A 19797-nucleotide genomic window follows, 5' to 3' on the forward strand; every position below is an offset into this window, starting at 1 on the left:
AAAATGTATTTATCCTTGTTTTATTTTCTAATTATCAACTATTAATAAAACACTAACTTAAAATCTTATCTAATTATATATAATATTCTCATATCAAATTTAAAAGCAGATATTAGTTATACAAAAATATTAAGATCATATAGTAAATTGTCAATAAGATTTTAGTTAAATAATTTAAAATATTAATGTTTCAATTATATTGTTAATTAACAAATAATTTATTCCAAAACTAATTAAATTTTTTATATTAATTATTAGTAAAATTTAATAACTTTTAAATTAACAATTAATTGGATCGATGAAATTCAACACACACCATGAGTTATTGAGCGGAATAACTTTACCAAGAGTTATTTTGTAAGCTATCTTAAATCAAACATATAATATTCAAAAATGTATTTATCCTTGTTTTATTTTTTAATTATCAACCATTAATAAAATACTAACTTAAAATCTTATCTAATTATATAATAATATTTTCATATCAAATTTAAAACCAGTTCTTACATTTTTGACAAATATAAGTTTTTCTGAAATATTCCATCAATAATATAGTTTTTCCTACAAAAATTTTCTCATCGAAAATATAAATTTTTCGACAGATTGAATTTAATTTTATAAGAAATCATCTTCGATTAATATAACATTTTGTATATATGATTTAAGAATAAAAGATTTTCAATTTAACGGTTGAATTTACAAAATTCACATTTAATATAAAGTTATTGAGCGGTGTAACACTTAGTAAAATTTACACCGATGTAATTATAACCCCCTCATATATATATATATATATATATATATATATATATATATATATATATATATATATATATTAAATGTAAATTTTGTAAATCCAACTGTTAGATTGAAAGTTCATATCTCTTATAGACTATATATACAAAACTTTATATTAATCCAAGATGATTTGATACTTCATTTTTATAAAACAAAATTGATATAATATATTCATTTCAAAATACACTAAAATATAAACACTTTGATTACCTTCCAGTTGTTCAATTTTAACAAAATTTGATATACACTTATAAAGTGATATGAACTTTCAATTTAACGGTTGAATTTACAAAATTCACATTTAATATAAAGTTATTGAGCGTCATAATACTTAGTGAAAGTTACACCGGTATAATTATAACCCCCTATAATTATATATATACAGGGACGGATGCACGTTTGAATAGTGGGGCGCTTGCCCCCACTACTATTTGACATATACATAATTTTTATCTAAAAAATAATATTTTTAAAAAATAAAAATTATATTCTAATAGAATAAAATATAGATTCTGAAAAAAAAATTATTTATTTGATATCTGTCAAATTTTTGAAAGAAATTAATTCTCATGTGATAAAATTTTTTTTCTTAATAATGGATTAATTTTAAAAAAGTTTAATTATAATATATATATTGATATATATATATATATATATATATATATATATATATATATATATGTCTTAATATTCACATATATAATGTAATATATTAAAATAAATAATTTTTTGATAAAATAAAATTTGTCCATGCATGTTTATCTTTTGTGTTTTTTATTTATTGTATACATTGATTGAAAAAATAAAAATAGTAAAATTGTATATATTAATTAAAAAAATCAAAATAAGAAAAATCTGAAGATTTATGTTCCATTTAGAATTGTTATTGTAAGATATATTTTAAAATAAATTATCATCTAAAAATATATATTAGATATTAAAAACATATTTATATCATAAATAAATTAAACTGGATTTTTATAAAATTTAACATATTTATTTTTATATTTTCATATAAAGAGGGAATTTAAAATAAAATTTATAAAATTTAACATTGAAAATTATTCAATAATATGTGATCTGATAACTCAAAATTAAGTTATAAAATGATAAATATATCTATTTATATACTCTAATACATCTTACATACAAGATAAATTCATAAGTTTGTTGAAAGATAAATTTATTTTCTAGTCACGATTTTGAAATTATATAAAGAAAAAAAAAATCGTGTACCTCATGTTAAAGGAAGTATATATAAAATTGTTAATAAAATATAAGTTTATTAAGATAATATACATAATACTTAAAAAAATTAATTTTAATAAAAAAAAAATTTGTCTTGTAGATTGCGACGGTTTATAGTAAACCATCGCAATGCTGAAAATTTTGCGACGGTTTATGACTAACTATCGTAATGTTAAAAAAAATTTGTGACGGTTTATGATTAACTGTCACAATCTTCAACAAATTTTGCGACGGTTTATCATAAACCGTCGTAACGTTCAACAAATTTTACGACGGTTTACGATAAACTGTCGCAATGTTGAACAATTTTGCGACAATTTTTGATAAATCGTCGCAATGTTAAACAAATTTTGCGACGGTTTATCATAAACTGTCGCAATGTTCTACAAATTTTGCGACGATTTACGATAAACCGTCGCAATGTTGAACAATTTTGCGACGGTTTTGAAAAAATGTCGTATGAAGGGTCCAATAACAAAGCGACGACGGTTTCTAGATAACCGTCGCAATTTGTCCGTCGCAATTTATCATTTTTCTTGTAGTGATGACTCGACTAAACCCTCATACATGATATCAACTAAGGATCTCGAGAAGACTCAATACTCCACTTCAAAAGACAATTATACTCAAGAAAGATTTTTCAACAATTAGACTCTCAGAGTACCACTACACATATCCACACAATGAGATATTTCAACTTTTAAGACAACATCTCCCATCTATTCCTAAGTTCACAACATAGTTCAACAATATGCATCATGCATTCACAATACTATTCCACACAACAAAATGTCATTTTCATATCTCAGCAAAACATTACTCAACAACATGACTCATGCATCTTATCACATAATTCAACACTACAACACGCCTCCTATATGTTACTACACAATACTACGCATGCATCAACATACTTACATACATTCACAACACACACAGCAATGTACAACTTATATGCATTTCAACATACTCACACCCAACGTCCATGTCTAGCGCTATTAACCCTATGCTCAACACTAGTGAGGTAGAGCTTCTGGCTTACTCACACTCGATGCTATAATCCTCTTATGCCCAATGAAAATGAGACAAGGAGTCTTTGTGTAAATCACGTTCGATGCTAGCAAACTTGTGCTAAACATCATCTAGGTAGAGAGTCTCTACCTTATCCACACCTGATGTTACACATTCCACTCCTAACATCGTCAAGGCATAGAGTCACTAACTTGATTATGTCCAACGCTACTCAACTTGTGTCCAACTTCCCCAATCAAAGAGCTTTGAAGGCAATTACACATGACACACTTCAATTGACATCTGAAATAACCAAGTCAGATGTCAACAGGCAAAAAGCCTATGAATTTTATCACACCCGATGCCATGAAGTTGCACCCGGTGTGAAGATGTTTATGCACGTGGCAGAATCACGATTTAGCTCAATCACTTGCATTTCTACAATAATTCCAACATGCAACACACAAAACAACATGTATACACTATAAGCAACTCAAATGCAACAAAAATTTCAACTTGCAACCAACAAGAATTCAAATTGTCAATTTTCTTCTCCATGAGTCAAGAGGGACAAAAACTAAGTGATAGGGGAATCTTCACCTCTCAATTCATCAACACAACCAAATATAGATGGATTCAACATTAATCAACATATACAACACAACAATAGTCAATTTACAAGTTTTTCTTACCTTGAATTTTTTAGAGAAAAAAAAAAGAAAGGGAAAAAACTTGAGAAATCCCGAACTCTCATACAACGACTTCTCCCTTTGATTCTTCGCTTCTCAGCTACGAATCTCAACTCAACTGCTACTAAAGATGCTATGGGGTAGAATCAAAGTCAATCCGTGAAGTAAGAAAGAAGAAAGATTCCCTTTGCCTCTAGAGCTTATTCTTTTTAATTTCTCTCTAGATTTCTTAAGGAAATGAACTAATAAAATTCAAGTTTTAAGAAAAGATTATACACCTTTCCCTAAACTTAGTCAATAGTGACCTAAACTTGCAACAACTCCTAAACAATTAAACTCATAAAAATTCTTAAATCCTTAGAGTTTTAAAACATCAAAACCATAAATACATAAATCATTTACTTAATAAATTAAAATAAACAATCATACAATCATACAATTCATTGTTACGGTTATCATCAATGAAACGGCTTATGTTTGTTCCCTTCAAAAAAAAAAAAAAGTAAGGGAAAAAACAATTGATAAAATGTATACATAAAAAAGACATCACTTTTACTAATAGTATAAAAATATATAATAAGTTATATATAAATAAATACTATACTTGAGTACGTAAAATATATTTTAAATTTATAATAAATAATTTATATTGTAACAAAATTATTTTTATTTATTTATTTTAAAATATTAATATTTAATTCAAAAATAATTATGATGATAAATAAAAATTGAATTAGATAAAAATTTAAAAGAATTCCTATATATTCTCTCGTAGAAGAAAAAACCTTAAAAACACTATCGCGCATTATAATGGTTTATGTTTAACATATATGAGTTGATTTTTACTTCCAAAAAAGTAATACTCTTTTACTTCCTTTATTTTGAACATCGCAAGCTGACAATAAAAAAAAACATTGCAAGCATTAAAAATAATAATGATCAATCCATATATATTAAATATGAATTGTTATTAGTGTGAGTGCAATTTTAGAGACTTTTTTAAATGAAAAAATTTTTAGAAATTTTTTTAATTTCTTATCTAATTTGATTTTTGTTTATCATAATTATTTATGAATTAAATTTTAGGTTAAATTTTAATTTCAATCCTTTATCTTGTTTTTAATATACACTTTGGTCTTTTATCTTTTAAAATTTTCATTTTTGTCTTTCATAAATTTAGGTCAATTTGATCATTTTGAAACAATAATTGTTTTGAATTTTGAAACAATTTTGAATTTTTATTTGAATGATTCAAGACTTGAAACTTATTTAATTATATTCACTTTTGTAAGAATTATTGACTACAACTAAAGTTTAAAACAAAAAGTGTTATAAACAAATAGGTGAAAATCACATAAAAATAAGTTTAGAAAGCAACTAAAAATTCAAAAATCTAATTTCATATTATTTTTTTAATTTCTTGTGAGATATATTTTTCACATGATTTTCATTATATTAATATTTTTATTCAAATTTCAATTAAATTTCATAATATTCATATAGGTGAATCTAATGCTACAAGTTTCATGTCTTAAATCAGTTAAAAATTAATTCAAAATTGTGTTGCAAAATTTAAATAATCATTGATTTAAAAAGACCAAGTTAATTCAAATATCAAAAATAAATTATCAAAATGACATTTCTCAAATAAAAAACTAAAATAAATATATAAAAATAAGATAAAAGACTAAATTTAGCCTAAATTTAAATATTTTAAATAAATTATTAATAAATAAAAGTAATCTAATACTATAATATAAACTAGTTTGTTTTCTATTTTAATCCAGCTTCAGACCGTAGGGTTTACAACCTTTTATTTTATTCTTAACATTTTTATTTTTCACTCGTGTATTTTAAAACACCCAAAAAAATAAAAATAAAAATACCAACCTAATAACAAAAAGAAAATCTCTGTGCCTAAAGAGTATCATTTGTTAAAAAAAAACTAAAATATTACCATTAACGTAAATATTTTTAAGTTTATATCACAAATATTTTATTAAATTAAATAAATAAAATTAATTATTTAATTAAAAGCCTTGACTTTAAATGTCGTGCATACAATAACGTTAAATAATAAATAAAAAAAAGTACTTGTTATCCAAATAATTTTATGTAACTGAAACATATTTATATATATATAAAACAAAATAGATAATTACTAAATTTATGTTCAATTCTCGTTACGATCATTTTTATAATTTTTTTTTTAATGTATCTTTAATTTATTTTTTCGCATAATTTATCATGTTAAAAAACATAACTATTGTATAGATTCTTTAACAGTGCCTGGAATGGATATTTACTTCTTTTATGTCCGTATTTTCTATACACAGATCTCTCACTATATAAATTTTTTCAAAATAATAACTTTGAATAGCTATTTGCATTCTTCTTATTTATCATATATAAAAATATCATAATCTGACTCAATATTGTTTCATTGTTCTTGGTTAATTTAAAGTTGTAAAGCATGATTGCATATTTTTCTCATATTTTGTATTTTATAACCTCTCATCTCATAACCTCCCACTCTCATCAAATTCTCCTTCGACTCTCATAACTTCCTTCTAGCTAGGCTTCTACCCCTTCTCCTTTTACAACATTTTGTATTTTTTCTAATATTATTTACAAGTGGATTAGTGGTCTAGATACGATCACGAAGAACAACAAATATTAAAAGATATAAAGAACCAAATTTTTCATAGTGAATATGTTTCATAATATGGGAGTTTTAATTTATATCTGGTTTCTATATTTTATATATAATTATTGCATATCAATGTGTTTCATATTAAATATAACGTACTTTTTTCGGAAAAAATAAAATTAGGTTATCTTTAATGTTCTTTCTTGATTTCTATAATATCATTCTAAATATTGTCATTTTTAAAGATTTTTTGGAAAATGATTTTAGGGTATCTACCAATTAAAAAAGTCTAAAGTATTTAATTGAAGGTTCTCAAGTAACAAGTCCTTTTTATGATCTTGAGAAAGGAGATTGACTAACTTTAACCTATATATTTGAAAACACATTTGTTATGATTGTCAAAGATAGATTAAACGATGAAGTTGATCATCTAAAAAATCAAAATCAAAAATCAAACTTAAAAATCATTCTTTGCCAATGTGTAAAGAGAAACAAACAAAAGAAAAATATATCTAAGGTCATTCTAAATATTTTTGTTAGTTGTTCAAAAATTTGAATGAGCTAAATATTTTTTCGGATATTCTAATATGTAATCCTTCTTTTATTTTCATATCATTTTTTTTATTTTTAATCTTTATTTAATAACCAATTTTCTTTCTTCATATATATATATTTGCCTATTAGATTTTGTCATCATACTTTCCAAAAATGCCAATTTTATTAAATTATGTGATAGAAAAGACAGCATATTTGAATGTATGATAAATTGACACACTAATTCACCAATTTACTACCGATTGAGTGGTTGATAAAAAGATTTTTGCACAGCCAACAATATCAAAGAAGGAACTAATATTCAATTTGGAACAATGAAGAATAAGAAGAATTGTCTTTACTTTTATGTCATGTAATTAAGTTTTGCAAAGAATAAATGACAATTAATATGTATTAACTCAAAATAGTTTATCCATCGAGATAAATAATATTGTTTAATCAAGTTATTGTAATATGACTTTTGAGATTAATGAGTAGTATTTTCTTCGAGTTTTATCATTTATATCTAATTTTGTTCCTTGGTCAAAATGATGATTTTTTACATTTCCCTTGTTTTTCCAGTTTTTAATTTTTTAATAGATATTAATGTAATCATTACCAATTATTATAATTAGAAAATCATAAAATATATATTTTATATGAAAAAATTGATGAGTTTTCAAATTATAAAGTAGTGTATCATAAAATATATATTTTATGTTTCAAATTATAAAGAAGTGTATCAGATTGAGTTCTCAATCCAGCCAAAATAAGGTTTTCTAAATAAATTTTAGCAAAACATACAAATTATTGGCATTTTTAATGTATTATAAAACAATACTGTTACAAACATGAAATGAATTGATGGAGAAAATTACTATGAAAGACTTGAATTAATGTTTCTAATTAATTAAATGAATGGGTAGAAACACGTATGGAATTAGAATCAGAAACTTAACTAATTGGTTGGATTATGCAGCAGAATTGAGTATTGTAGGATTGGAGACATTATTGAGGGATAGAAATTCAAAATTCAAATAGATAGTAGTAATGATTAAATTTATGGTTGTCAGAGAGGAGACAGGAGATAGTAGAAACGTGATATAAATGGGTAAAAAAGTGAGGAGGGAGGAGAATCGTACCTGTAGCCACGTTCTCAAAAGCCTGCGTTTCAGAATTCGTCAAAAGTATTGAAACTCATAAATCCTGCGATTCAGACTTTCAGTTCAGTAGTGCTCTTTTCTGTTTGTTGGATACTTTTTGTCACTCTCCGATAAAGCTCCAAGAACATTCACCCTTCAGATTATTACCATAACACCGTCTACCGTATCCAAAGGACAAAACTTAGACATTCAATATCTTTTTTTAAATGTTAATTTAACTAATCCAACTAAATGTGACTCACTTAGTGTATGTTTAGATATAACTTTTAAAATCACATTCACTGAAAAAATTCACGTTTTAATAAAACGAAGTAAAAGCTTGTGAATATATATAGGTCTTTTTATTCCATTTGAATTGCAACTGGTTTTCAAATACATTCTTAATCCTAGAGGATTTGAGATGAGTATGTACATAATCCTAAATTTAAACTTTAATATCATTATTTAATTTTGATAGATAAAAAGTTTAAATAATAATGGAAAATTTTAAATAAAGATACATAAAAAAACAATGATTTACAAGAATATATAATATTAATTGATATCAATGTATTTTTAATTTTTTCTTTTAAAAGTTTAAAAAAATTATTAAATGACAATAAGATATAGTATAAATGCCATCATTTGAGAAATTAAAATAGCGAATGGAGAGCTCTGCTAGGGTTCCGGGTTCAAAGGTGTCGACTGGAGAAGATTCGCGGTTTAGGAGTACGAAGAAGGTCAAAACGAAATCGTCCAACCCTGAACCTTTAATCATAGAGGATGTTCGTATGGAAGGTTCTGATGTTGAAGCTGAAGAAAATAAAAGCCCGTCCAAATCCTACATGGAGAGTCTTCTATCTAATGATGGTGGCAAGGTCTTCACGGATTTTAAAAGTTTGATTCATGAGATGGATTGCCCGGAAGATGAGTTTTATAAGGATCAAGATTTGCTAGAGGGAGATTCTGCGGAGCTTGACCCATGCCCTAAAATTCATGTTACTCAAGAAGAGTTTGAAGAATGGTGTGCACCATGGAAAAATTCTTTGGTTATCAATGTTCTTGGTAAACGAGTGGCATACAGAATGTTAGAAAATAAGGTTCAAAAGGAGTGGGCCAAGAATGGAACGGTGAGATTGGTGGATATATCTCAAGACTTTTATCTTGTGCAATTTGCTGCTGAGGAAGACTACAAACATGCGCTTTTTGAAGGCCCTTGGCTTATTGTTGATCATTATATAGTGGTTCAACGGTGGAGACCTTTCTTTACAGTGACGGCAAAACAAACCCGAAAGATTGCAGCCTGGGTCCGTATCCCGGGACTTCCAATTGAACTTTTCAATGATCGCTTCCTCTGGAGAGTTGGGAGCAAATTAGGCACTATGCTAAAAATAGACAAACTTACGTCGATTCAATCACGTGGACGTTTTGCAAGGATCTGTGTTGAGATTGATCTGCAGAAAAAATTGGTAGCACAAATCAACGTGTTAGGACACATTCTGAAACTCGAATATGAAGGTCTCCATTCGATCTGTTTTAATTGCGGTATATATGGTCATAAACAAGATCATTGTCCTCATTCAAAAATTAATGATGGTTCTGATGCCAATAGTAATCCAGCAGAGAAGCCTATGGATATGGATAACCAATTGGAGAAGTCATTTTCTCAAAAGGTGAATAATCATATGCCACCAGAAAAATGACTACTGTAGTGGTCAATCAGTCCGATCAGGAAGAACAGTATGGGCCATGGATGATTGTCAAGCGCAAAAGGAAACCCCAGTTTTCTCGAAGCAAGAATTCAAAAAGCGAATCAAGACACAATCCCGAGAATCACGGGATTCTAATAAGTGACGATAATAATGCTGCAGATTTTGTTCCATCAAATCCGTCTATTGCCAAGTCAGCCCCAAAAATCTCAACAAAAACCATTACATTCCGTAATACGTCAGGCGGAAAAAATCCGCAATATCCTCGTAATAAAGGATCAAATATGCAATTATCAAATGGTAAAGGAATTCATGCTAAAGTGGCTTCTGTGAAAAGCCTGTTGAATGGGCCCCAATCTTCACATGAAGATAAACTTTTTCATGCAATTAGCCTTATGAGTGGGTCCCGGCAAGTTGGAAACGTTGATACGCCCACGTCAATAAATTTGCATGCAATTCATGCAGAACGTGAGGCATGCAATACAGAGCTGGTTCTCGCGGCTCTAAAAAACTTTTCGGACAATGGAAATATCCCCTTCACCAAGGCCGTGGACGCAATGCGCTCTACACAACCTTATGATGAACATACAAATACCGTAGCTGGTTTATTGCGTCGTCACTTCATTGAGGAAGGGAAAGAAACGTTACATTATGTTGATGGAAGACAGGCTAGTTTGAGTAGTCAAGATGACCCTGGGGTGTCAAAACCTGAATTTTAAATACTTGATATGATGAATATAGTTAGCTGGAACTGTAGAGGGGCTGGGAGCAAAATTTTTATACCACTCATTAACGACTTAATTAAGGAGCACAATGTTGGTGTGTTATGTCTTATGGAAACTCATATCAGTGGTTCTACAGCAAAAAATGTGATTAACCGAATCAAACTTGATAGTGCATTTCAGGTAGATGCGCATGGATTTGCTGGCGGCATTTGGATTCTTTGGAATTCCTCTACGTGGAAAATTGAAATTTTAAGGAACTCAAACCAATACATTCATGTGATGGCTGGGCAAGCAACTTGTTCATGGAATCTCACAATAGTCTATGGTAGTCCTCATTCCCAATTACGGGTGGAACTTTGGAGGGATATTAGAAGAATTGCGATGGAGATTAAAGGTGCATGGTGTTTGTTAGGTGATTTTAATGCAGTTCTTCAAGATGGCGAAAGACATGGTGGTAAGCAAAGGGCCATCAATAAAGGAGATGTTGCGTTTAGGGAGTTAGTGAAAGAATGTGACTTGATTGACATGGGGTTTCAAGGCTCTCCTTTCACATGGAAACGAGGCAACTTATATGAACGTCTGGATCGGGTGCTAATCAATTTAGATTGGCAAGTGTTTTTCCCGCACGCGAATGTCCTACATTTACACCCTCTAAAGTCTGACCATTGTCCAATTTTGTTGAAGCTAGGTGGTATAATGAACTCAAGAAATCATCGTCAGCCTTTTATATTTGAAGCTGCCTGGCTTACCCATCCGGAACTTTCAAAGGTTGTCTATAACGGTTGGAATGAACAAGCAGAATGGGCTAACAAGATGAGTTCTCTTCAAAATTTTCTTGCCAACTGGAATCGGACCACCTTTGGCAACATTTTCTTCAAGAAACAGAGGCTTTTAAGAAGATTAAATGGTATTTTTGCAAAGTTATCTCATGAACGAAATGACTTTCTTGAAGATCTGTCTAAGAAACTATGGAGTGAATATGAACAGGTTCTGATACAAGAAGAGCTACTTTGGTTTCAGAAATCCCGCTAAAAATGGCTTGAATTGGGAGACCGTAATACAAAATACTTCCATGGTTCCACACTAATTAGAAGAAGAAAAAATCGAGTGGTTAAACTACAAAATGATTTAGGTGATTGGATAGAAGATAGAGTAGAATTGGAAAACTTGGCAACAAATTACTATAAGTCCCTATTTACTGAACCAGGTAATAGTGAGCCCTTCTGTCTATCGAATGCATTTCCTAACCTATCGTAGGAAATAAAAGACATGTTAGCCTCTCCATTTACTCAACAAGAAATATTTTCTGTTCTTCGTCAAATGGGAGGTTTGAAAGCCCCGGGCCCTGACGGCTTTCATGCTATATTCTTCCAATCACAATGGAACACAGTGGGACCTTCACTTTGTAAGCTACTCTTCTCAATCCATGATGATCCAAAGTTGGTGGCTGATATAAATAAGACATTCATTACTCTCATCCCTAAGGTAGACAATGTAATGTCTTTGAAACAAATGAGACCTATTAGTTTATGCAATGTGTCTTACAAAGTTCTCACGAAAATGATTGCCACTCGACTAAGACGAATTATGGAGGATTTGGTGGGCCCTAATCAATGCAGTTTTGTTCCTTATAGGCAAACAACGGATAATATCATTATAACTCAAGAGGTTATTCATTCTATGAAGCATAAATCGGGTAACAAAGGATGGATGGCCATTAAGATTGATCTTGAAAAAGCCTATGACAGATTAAATTGGAACTTTTTTAGAGATACGTTAGCTGATATTGGCCTACCTTAGAAATTGATTGAGCTAATATGGCATTGTATCTCGTCGCCCTCGATGCAGGTTCTTTGGAATGGGGAAGCTTTAGAGGAATTCGTGCCGTCTCGTGGTATTCGTCAAGGAGACCCTATATCTCCTTATATCTTTGTATTATGTATGGAAAGGCTTTTTCACCTCATTAAAATTGCTGAAGATCATCATTTGTGGAAGCCAATCAAATTATCAAAGAAAGGCCCACCTTTATCCCATCTAGCTTTTGCTGATGACCTGATTCTATTTTCTGAAGCATCTTTGGACCAGGCTAAAATTATCAAAGCTTGTCTGGATAATTTTTGTCACAGCTCGGGCATGAAGGTGAGCACGGAAAAAACTAGGATTTTCTTTTCCAAGAATATAGGATGGAGTGTCAAAAACGAAATAAGCTCATCGCTTGGCTTTCAACGTACAGATGATTTGGGAAAATATCTTGGAATCAAATTACACCATGAACGTGTGAGTAAAAGGAGCCTTCAATCTGTCATGGATCACATTAATAGAAGATTAAGTTCATGGAAAACAAAAACTCTTTCCTTTGCAGGGCGCCTCACCTTAACAAAATCGGTTCTTGCCACAATTCCTTCATATACTATGCAAATTGTCCTTCTCCCTAAACAACTCTGTGATGATATTGACAAATCCTATCGTTCTTTCATTTGGGGACAGGATAGTGGCAAACGTCGTATACATGCTCTAACGTGGGAGACTCTTTGCAAACCTAAGGATGACGGAGGGTTAGGTTTGAGGGAATCACGCAAAGTTAATACTGCTTTCATGATGAAGAATTGCTGGGCTTTATGTTCTCAACCAGAAAAGCTTTGGGTCCGTGTGGTGCGTGCCAAATATGCCTGTGGTGATGAGTCTATTCCGGTTGTTAATAAAAGATCAGTGGCATCTAACTTTTGGAGGGGAATCTGCCACGCTTGGGTGGAAGTTCAACCTCAAATAGCTTGGAATGTAGGGGATGGATTACTTATCAAGTTTTGGATAGATAGGTGGCTTCCGTCAAAGACTGTTCTCTACAAGGTGGTTGTGTAAGACTTGCCAATAGATTTCCAAAACAAAACAGTGGCAGAATATGTTGGAGAAGATGGAAGTTGGAAGCTTGATACACTCCGGTCTTTGCTACCTACTCCTATTTGGTATGAGATCATGGGTATTGCGCCTCCCTCCCTTGAAAACGACAAGGATTGTATTATTTGGGGTGGTTCATGTGATGGCAGGTTTTCTGTTAAAAGTGTTTATGCTTCCTTGACTCCCTCACCTAGAATTGAGTCAACAGACCTTTTTAAAAAGATTTGGAAGTGGCCTGGACCTGAACGGATTCGTTGTTTGCTATGGAGGATTTCACAAGATAGTTTATGCACAAATGCTTGGAGGCTGTCACGCTTTTTAACTTCAGATGCAAGATGTCCCCGCTGTCACATGGATCGGGAAACTACTTTACATGTTCTACGTGACTGTACATTTGCACGTGAGGTTTGGAGGGGAATCATGGGTCAAGATGTGGACCAAAACTTTTTTAATTCCCAATTGACTATTTGGCTAAAATCAAACCTTGATACGTCAGCGCCTAATTGGATACATGAGTTTGCATTAACACTGGACTCATTATGGAAGAATCGTAACAATTTCACCTTTTGTCAAATTGTAACAAACCCTTTACAGGTTGTTTGTGAAATCAAAGGCCGCATGCATGTCCTATCAAGCACGACTTTTTGTAAGCCGCGTACTCTTTACGAGAAAGATAACCCAAAGTCACATATTCGATGGACCCCTCCTCCCTCTAATAGTCTGAAACTTAATTGTGATGGGGCAGTTGCGGATAATGTTCGTGCTTCATGTGGAGGAATCTTGCGAGACAACAATGGAGACTTTATATTGGCTTTCTCATGTTTGATTGGAAACTGTTCAGTGCTACAAGCTGAATTATGGGCCATTTTTCATGGTTTGAGATTGATAAAGGATAAATTTCTCTCATATCATATAATCATAGAGTCTAACTCAGTATTAGCTACTGAATTCTTGAACAAAGGTTGTCCCAGATTTCATCCGTGTTACTCCCTTATCAACCAAATTGTCAGGATGGCAGGAGGGTTTTACGAAGTAGAGTGTGTTCATATCTTTCGAGAAGCCAACCAAGTAGCGGACAAATTTGCTAAATTAGGACTCTCTTTCATAGAGGGATTTCAATGTTTTAACACGCCTCCAAATTGGGCACATTTTTTGTTATTAGCAGATAAGTTTGCTTTTTGTTTCCCCCGTGGCTTTTAGTGTTTTTTTGGGCTTCTAAGCCCCTTTGTCAATAAAAAAAAAATAGTATAAATGCCACCGGTTTGAGTGTTACTAAAGGTGCAAGTTGATAAAAAGTTAAAAATATGTTTTTTAATTTATATGATTTCACTAATTTTACTTTTTAATTTTTATAGTTTAAAATATATATATATATATATATAGTTATTATATATACTTATATATATTTTTTAATATTTCTAATTATTATTATTAATTTTTTGTTACTTTATTTTTGTGTAAATGACATGTACTTATTAAATTAACGTGACAGTAATATATTTGATTTTGTGGAAGATTATGTATCACTTAATGGTTTTGTAAAAGAAAAAAAATGATGAATTTAAATGATTTTTGTGGATAATTGTGGAGAAAAATAAAGACACTAAAAAGGGATTAAATAGTGTTAATTAACAACTCAATAATTTTTTGAAACAGTATCTTAAAATTTAATGAATTAAATAAATTATAATATATAAAATATATAAATAATTTTTCGGACCTTGATTGAATAGGTTTGGATTAGAACAAATGATCATAACAAAATTTCAGCTTGGACAAAGACAAAGATAAATATGCTCCAACCTCTTCTAGCCTCCCATGCTTATCCTTATTGGATTAGTTAAATTTTCATTTTATAAAATAATGTTGAATGTGTGATTTTCCTAAGTTTAAAACATTATGTAAATAGATCCTAATTTATGGATAATAAATAATATATTAGGATGACTATATTGTACAAAAATTATTTAGGAAGTATTCTTTGGTGAAAGCATTTTTAACTGAAATTTTTTATACAATGATAATGTTTTTAATAATTTTCTCAATCTACGATAACTTTTGATTTATCTTTTTCTAGTTTTACGTTGAATTCCAATTTTTTAAAATTAAAATAGTTGAAAATAATTTTATATTACAATATAAATTAATAACTATAAATTTAAAATATATTTTATATATTTGAAAATATGTATTTATTATAAATTTTATTTATAATATAAATTATATATTAAACTTATCTTTTTTTATTTACTTTTTAATATAAATTATAGATCTATAAATAAATATTTATCATATATAATGTATTGGCTAAAATAATACTAATTATTTATTATAATTCAAATTTAGTGTACTGTTTAGTATATAATATGAGATATGCTATACGGGTTATGCTCTCATGCATAATTCTTGAGATTATTTCCTCAATTAGAATATTTAATTTGACGTATATTTTATCCGTTTTGATTCTCCTTTATTGCAGAATAATACCAAATCATATCAAGGATATGAGAGAGATAATTTAACTTGTATACTTGTATATAATTACCTATTGATCAATAGAATGAGAGACGATTCTTTTCCATAACTTTATTATGGTATCAGAGCGTGGAAAAGATGCCTTCACCATATGACTTGCATGCAACAGATAATTTAGGAAATTTGATTGGAGGAAGAAATGGAGGTTTTCGAGCAAATGCAATGCAAGTGAATGGAGAAACCAATGGGTCTAACGTAAATGCATTGAGTGGACTAAGTTCTGAACAATGGCAAACTCTAAAGGATTTGTTGAACAATCACAAAGGAACCACAAGTGACAAAATGACAAATAAACATAGTGAGTGGATCATAGACACAGGTGCCTCTAGCCACATGACAGGAAACTTGAGTTTATTATGTGGGCTAAGAGACGTAGTTGGGTGTCCAGTGAGACTTCCAGATGGAAAACAACTGATGGCAAACAAAGAAGGGACAGTGACACTTGATGGAGGATTGAAAGTGGAAAATGTGCTTTATGTGCCAACATTGAGTTGCAACCTATTGTCTATTTCTCAATTGACAAATAAAACAAATATGTGTTGTCTATTTCACTAACAACTTATGTGTTATGCAGGATTGCACTTTGAAGATGCTGATTGGAGTGGGTGAACAACGAGATGGACTTTACTTCTTTAAAGGAATCCGAAGTGAGAAAGCACATAAAGCTAATGGAACTTGTGAACTTAATCTGTGGCATCAACGCATGGGGCACCCTTCTTTCAAGGTCACTAAATTAGCTTCCAACATGAGGTGTGATAACGGTATTTTAAAGAACAAACCATGTGATGTATGTTTACGGGCTAAGAAAACTAGAGATGTCTTTCCATTGATTACAAATAATGCTAGTGATAGTTTTGAATTAATACACTGTGATTTGTGGGGGCCCTATAGAACTCCCTCTTCTTGTGGTGCTTCATATTTTTTGACAATAATGGATGTTTTTTCTCGTGCTATTTGGATTTATTTGATTTCTGATAAAAGGGAATTGTCACGTACATTGTGGAATTTCTTTGCATTAATAGAAAGACAATTTGGTAAACAGATTAAAGTGCTACGTAGCGATAATGGTACTGAATTTACATGTTTGAGAAACTACTTTCATGAACACGGGATAGTATTTCAAACATCTTGTCCAGGAACCCCACAACAAAACGGAAGAGTAGAAAGAAAGCATAGACACATTCTTAATGTTGCTCGTGCTCTACGATTTCAAGGTAATCTCCCTATTTCTTTTTGGGGTGAGTGTGTCTTAATAGCCGGATACTTGATTAATCGTACTCCCACTCCAGTATTGTCTGGAAAAACACCATATGGATGTTATATGGTCAAGCCCCCATGTACGAGCATTTAAAAGTTTTTGGTTGTTTATGCTACGCTCACAACTTGGATAGACATGGTGATATGTTTGCTAGTCGAAGTCGAAAGTGTATTTTTGTGGGTTACCCCTATGGGAAGAAGGGTTGGAAATTATTTGATTTAGATACTCAATGCTATTTTGTGTCTCGTGATGTTGAGTTCTTTGAAACAGAGTTTCCTTTCACACCTACAGTTGGGGTCAAATATGATTTATTTGTGGATTCGTCGTTAATGAACGATACATTGGATTATGATGATGATAATGATTTGGATAATGACACAAGGATGGGAGAAAATACACTCAATGAGGTAGTTGTAGGTTCTGAAGTGAGGGGGGAACTGTTGCCTTAGATAGTGAGAGAAGTGATGAGCTCGTAGAAGAAGGAAATAATCCAACTCCTAATGTTGACTCACTGGAGCTTGTTCGTCAAAGCAGTTTGGAGGAACTAGGAAGAGGTCATCGTACCAAATTGCCTTCCGTGAAGCTTCGTGAGTATGTAACTCACACCATAAAGAAGTTAAGTCCATCTCCAAGTCAATCCACTTCACAGTATTCTTCAGGTACTCCCTATCCTATATCTCACTATATAAGTTGTGAAAATTTCTCTGAAAAGCATTGCAGGTTTGTTGCTGCTATTACTCTAGCCCGAGAACCCACTCATTATGTTGAAGCAGTGCAAGATGCCAAATGGAGGCTTGCAATGCAGCAAGAACTTCATGCACTAGAAGCCAATGGAACATGGTCTCTAGAAACTCTACCGTATGGGAAGAAACCTCTTGGTTGTAAATGGGCATACAAGATCAAGCATAATTCAGATGGCACGATAGAGCGATACAAGGCGAGGCTGGTTATTCTTGGGAATCATCAAAAAGAAGGGGTTGACTATACTGAGACATTTGCCCCTGTTGTCAAAATGGTTACTGTTCGCCTTGTTCTTGCTGTTGCAGCGACAAAGAAGTGGGAATTGCATCAAATAGACGTACACAATGCTTTCCTTCATGGTGATCTACATGAAGCTTCCTCCAGGCTTTCATGCTTCTCAACCGAACCATGTTTGTAAATTGAAAAAGTCTTTATACGGTTTGAAGCAAGCCCCTCGTTGTTGGTTTGCCAAATTATCATCTGCTTTGATAAATTTTGGATTCCGTCAATCAGGTTGTGACCACTCACTCTTTACTCTTCTTGTCCATGGAGTGCAAATGATGGTTCTGGTATATGTAGATCATTTGATCGTATGTGGGAACGATTCCGCTGCAATTCAACGTTTTAAAGAATATCTTAGCAAGTGCTTTCACATGAAAGACTTGGGACATTTAAAATATTTTTTGGGAGTAGAAGTTGCAAGGAATTCAAGTGGAATATTTTTGTGTCAGTGTAAATATGCATTAGACATCATTCAAGAAACAGGCCTACTTGGTGCACAACTCGTGGCTACACCTCTTGAGCAGAATCATCAACTTGGACTCGCCACTGGACGCTACATTGATCAACCTGACAGGTATCGACGCCTTGTTGGGCGCCTCATATACTTGTGTTTCACCAGACCGGAATTGTCCTACTGTGTCCATACCTTGTCGCAATTCATGCAACAACCGCGTGAAGAACATTGGAATGCAGCCATTCGAATTGTGAGATACCTCAAAGGAAGTCCTGGGCAAGGAATTCTCCTCAAAAGCACATCTGATTTCCAACTACATGGATGGTGTGATTCCGACTGGGCCGGATGTCCATTAACTCGGCGTTCAACTACTGGATGGTTTCTGTTCTTGGGTCACTCTCCTATATCTTGGAAAACCAAGAAACAATATACTGTCTCTCGTTCATCTGCTGAAGCAAAATACCGTTCTATGGCTACTACTTGTTGTGAACTTAAGTGGCTTCGGAGCTTACTGGCTGATTTAGGCATTTCTCATAAAGGACCTATGCACCTCCATTGTGATAGTCAGGCTGCTTTGCATATAGCGAAAAATCCAGTTTTCCATGAACGGACAAAGTATATTGAAGTGGATTGTCATTTCATTCGTAATGAGATACTCCAAGGCACCATTCAACCATCATATGTTCCGACACAAGAGCAACTTGCCGACATTCTTACAAAAGTCTTGGGACGACATCAATTTCAGACTCTGCTTAATAAGCTGGGCATTTGTAATCCTCATGCTCCACCTTGAGGGGGGGTAATATGGGATATGCTATACGGGTTATGCTCTCATGCATAATTCTTGAGATTATTTCCTCAATTAGAATATTTAATTTGGCGTATATTTTGTCCGTTTTGATTCTCCTTTATTGCAGAATAATACCAAATCATATCAAGGATATGAGAGAGATAATTTAGGCTGTATACTTGTATATAATTACCTATTGATCAATAGAATGAGAGACGATTCTTTTTTATAACTTTATTAGTATAAATATTTATATTTTAAATTACTAAGAAATTATCATTAAAATACTAAGATGGACCTAACGATAAAAAAAGAAGTTGAAGTAATATATACAGA

The 19797-nt window shown here is 31.4% G+C and overlaps 3 protein-coding genes across 3 annotated transcripts; all 3 read left to right on the forward strand.

Moving 5' to 3' along the window:
- The first annotated feature begins 8737 nt into the window (after positions 1-8737).
- Positions 8738-9775, forward strand: LOC109802603 (uncharacterized). The gene has a single exon (XM_020364022.2). The coding sequence runs from the start codon at positions 8738-8740 to the stop codon at positions 9773-9775; it is 1038 nt and encodes a 345-aa protein (XP_020219611.1).
- Positions 9776-10512: 737 nt separating this feature from the next.
- On the forward strand, positions 10513-11538 carry LOC145955962 (uncharacterized). Its single transcript, XM_083071513.1, has one exon. The coding sequence runs from the start codon at positions 10513-10515 to the stop codon at positions 11536-11538; it is 1026 nt and encodes a 341-aa protein (XP_082927639.1).
- A 4476-nt stretch (positions 11539-16014) lies between these two features.
- On the forward strand, positions 16015-19464 carry LOC109796352 (retrovirus-related Pol polyprotein from transposon RE2). The gene is made up of 7 exons (XM_083071514.1): positions 16015-16404; positions 16511-16697; positions 16959-17150; positions 17465-17601; positions 17729-17781; positions 17915-18294; positions 18449-19464. Exons 1-7 carry the CDS (start codon positions 16015-16017, stop codon positions 19462-19464), a joined length of 2355 nt encoding a protein of 784 aa, XP_082927640.1.
- The last annotated feature ends 333 nt before the right edge of the window (positions 19465-19797 follow it).

Source organism: Cajanus cajan, chromosome 3 (assembly GCF_000230855.2).
Source record: "Cajanus cajan strain Asha chromosome 3, NIPB_CcT2T_4, whole genome shotgun sequence".
In the NCBI taxonomy this organism is placed as follows: Eukaryota; Viridiplantae; Streptophyta; class Magnoliopsida; order Fabales; family Fabaceae; genus Cajanus; species Cajanus cajan.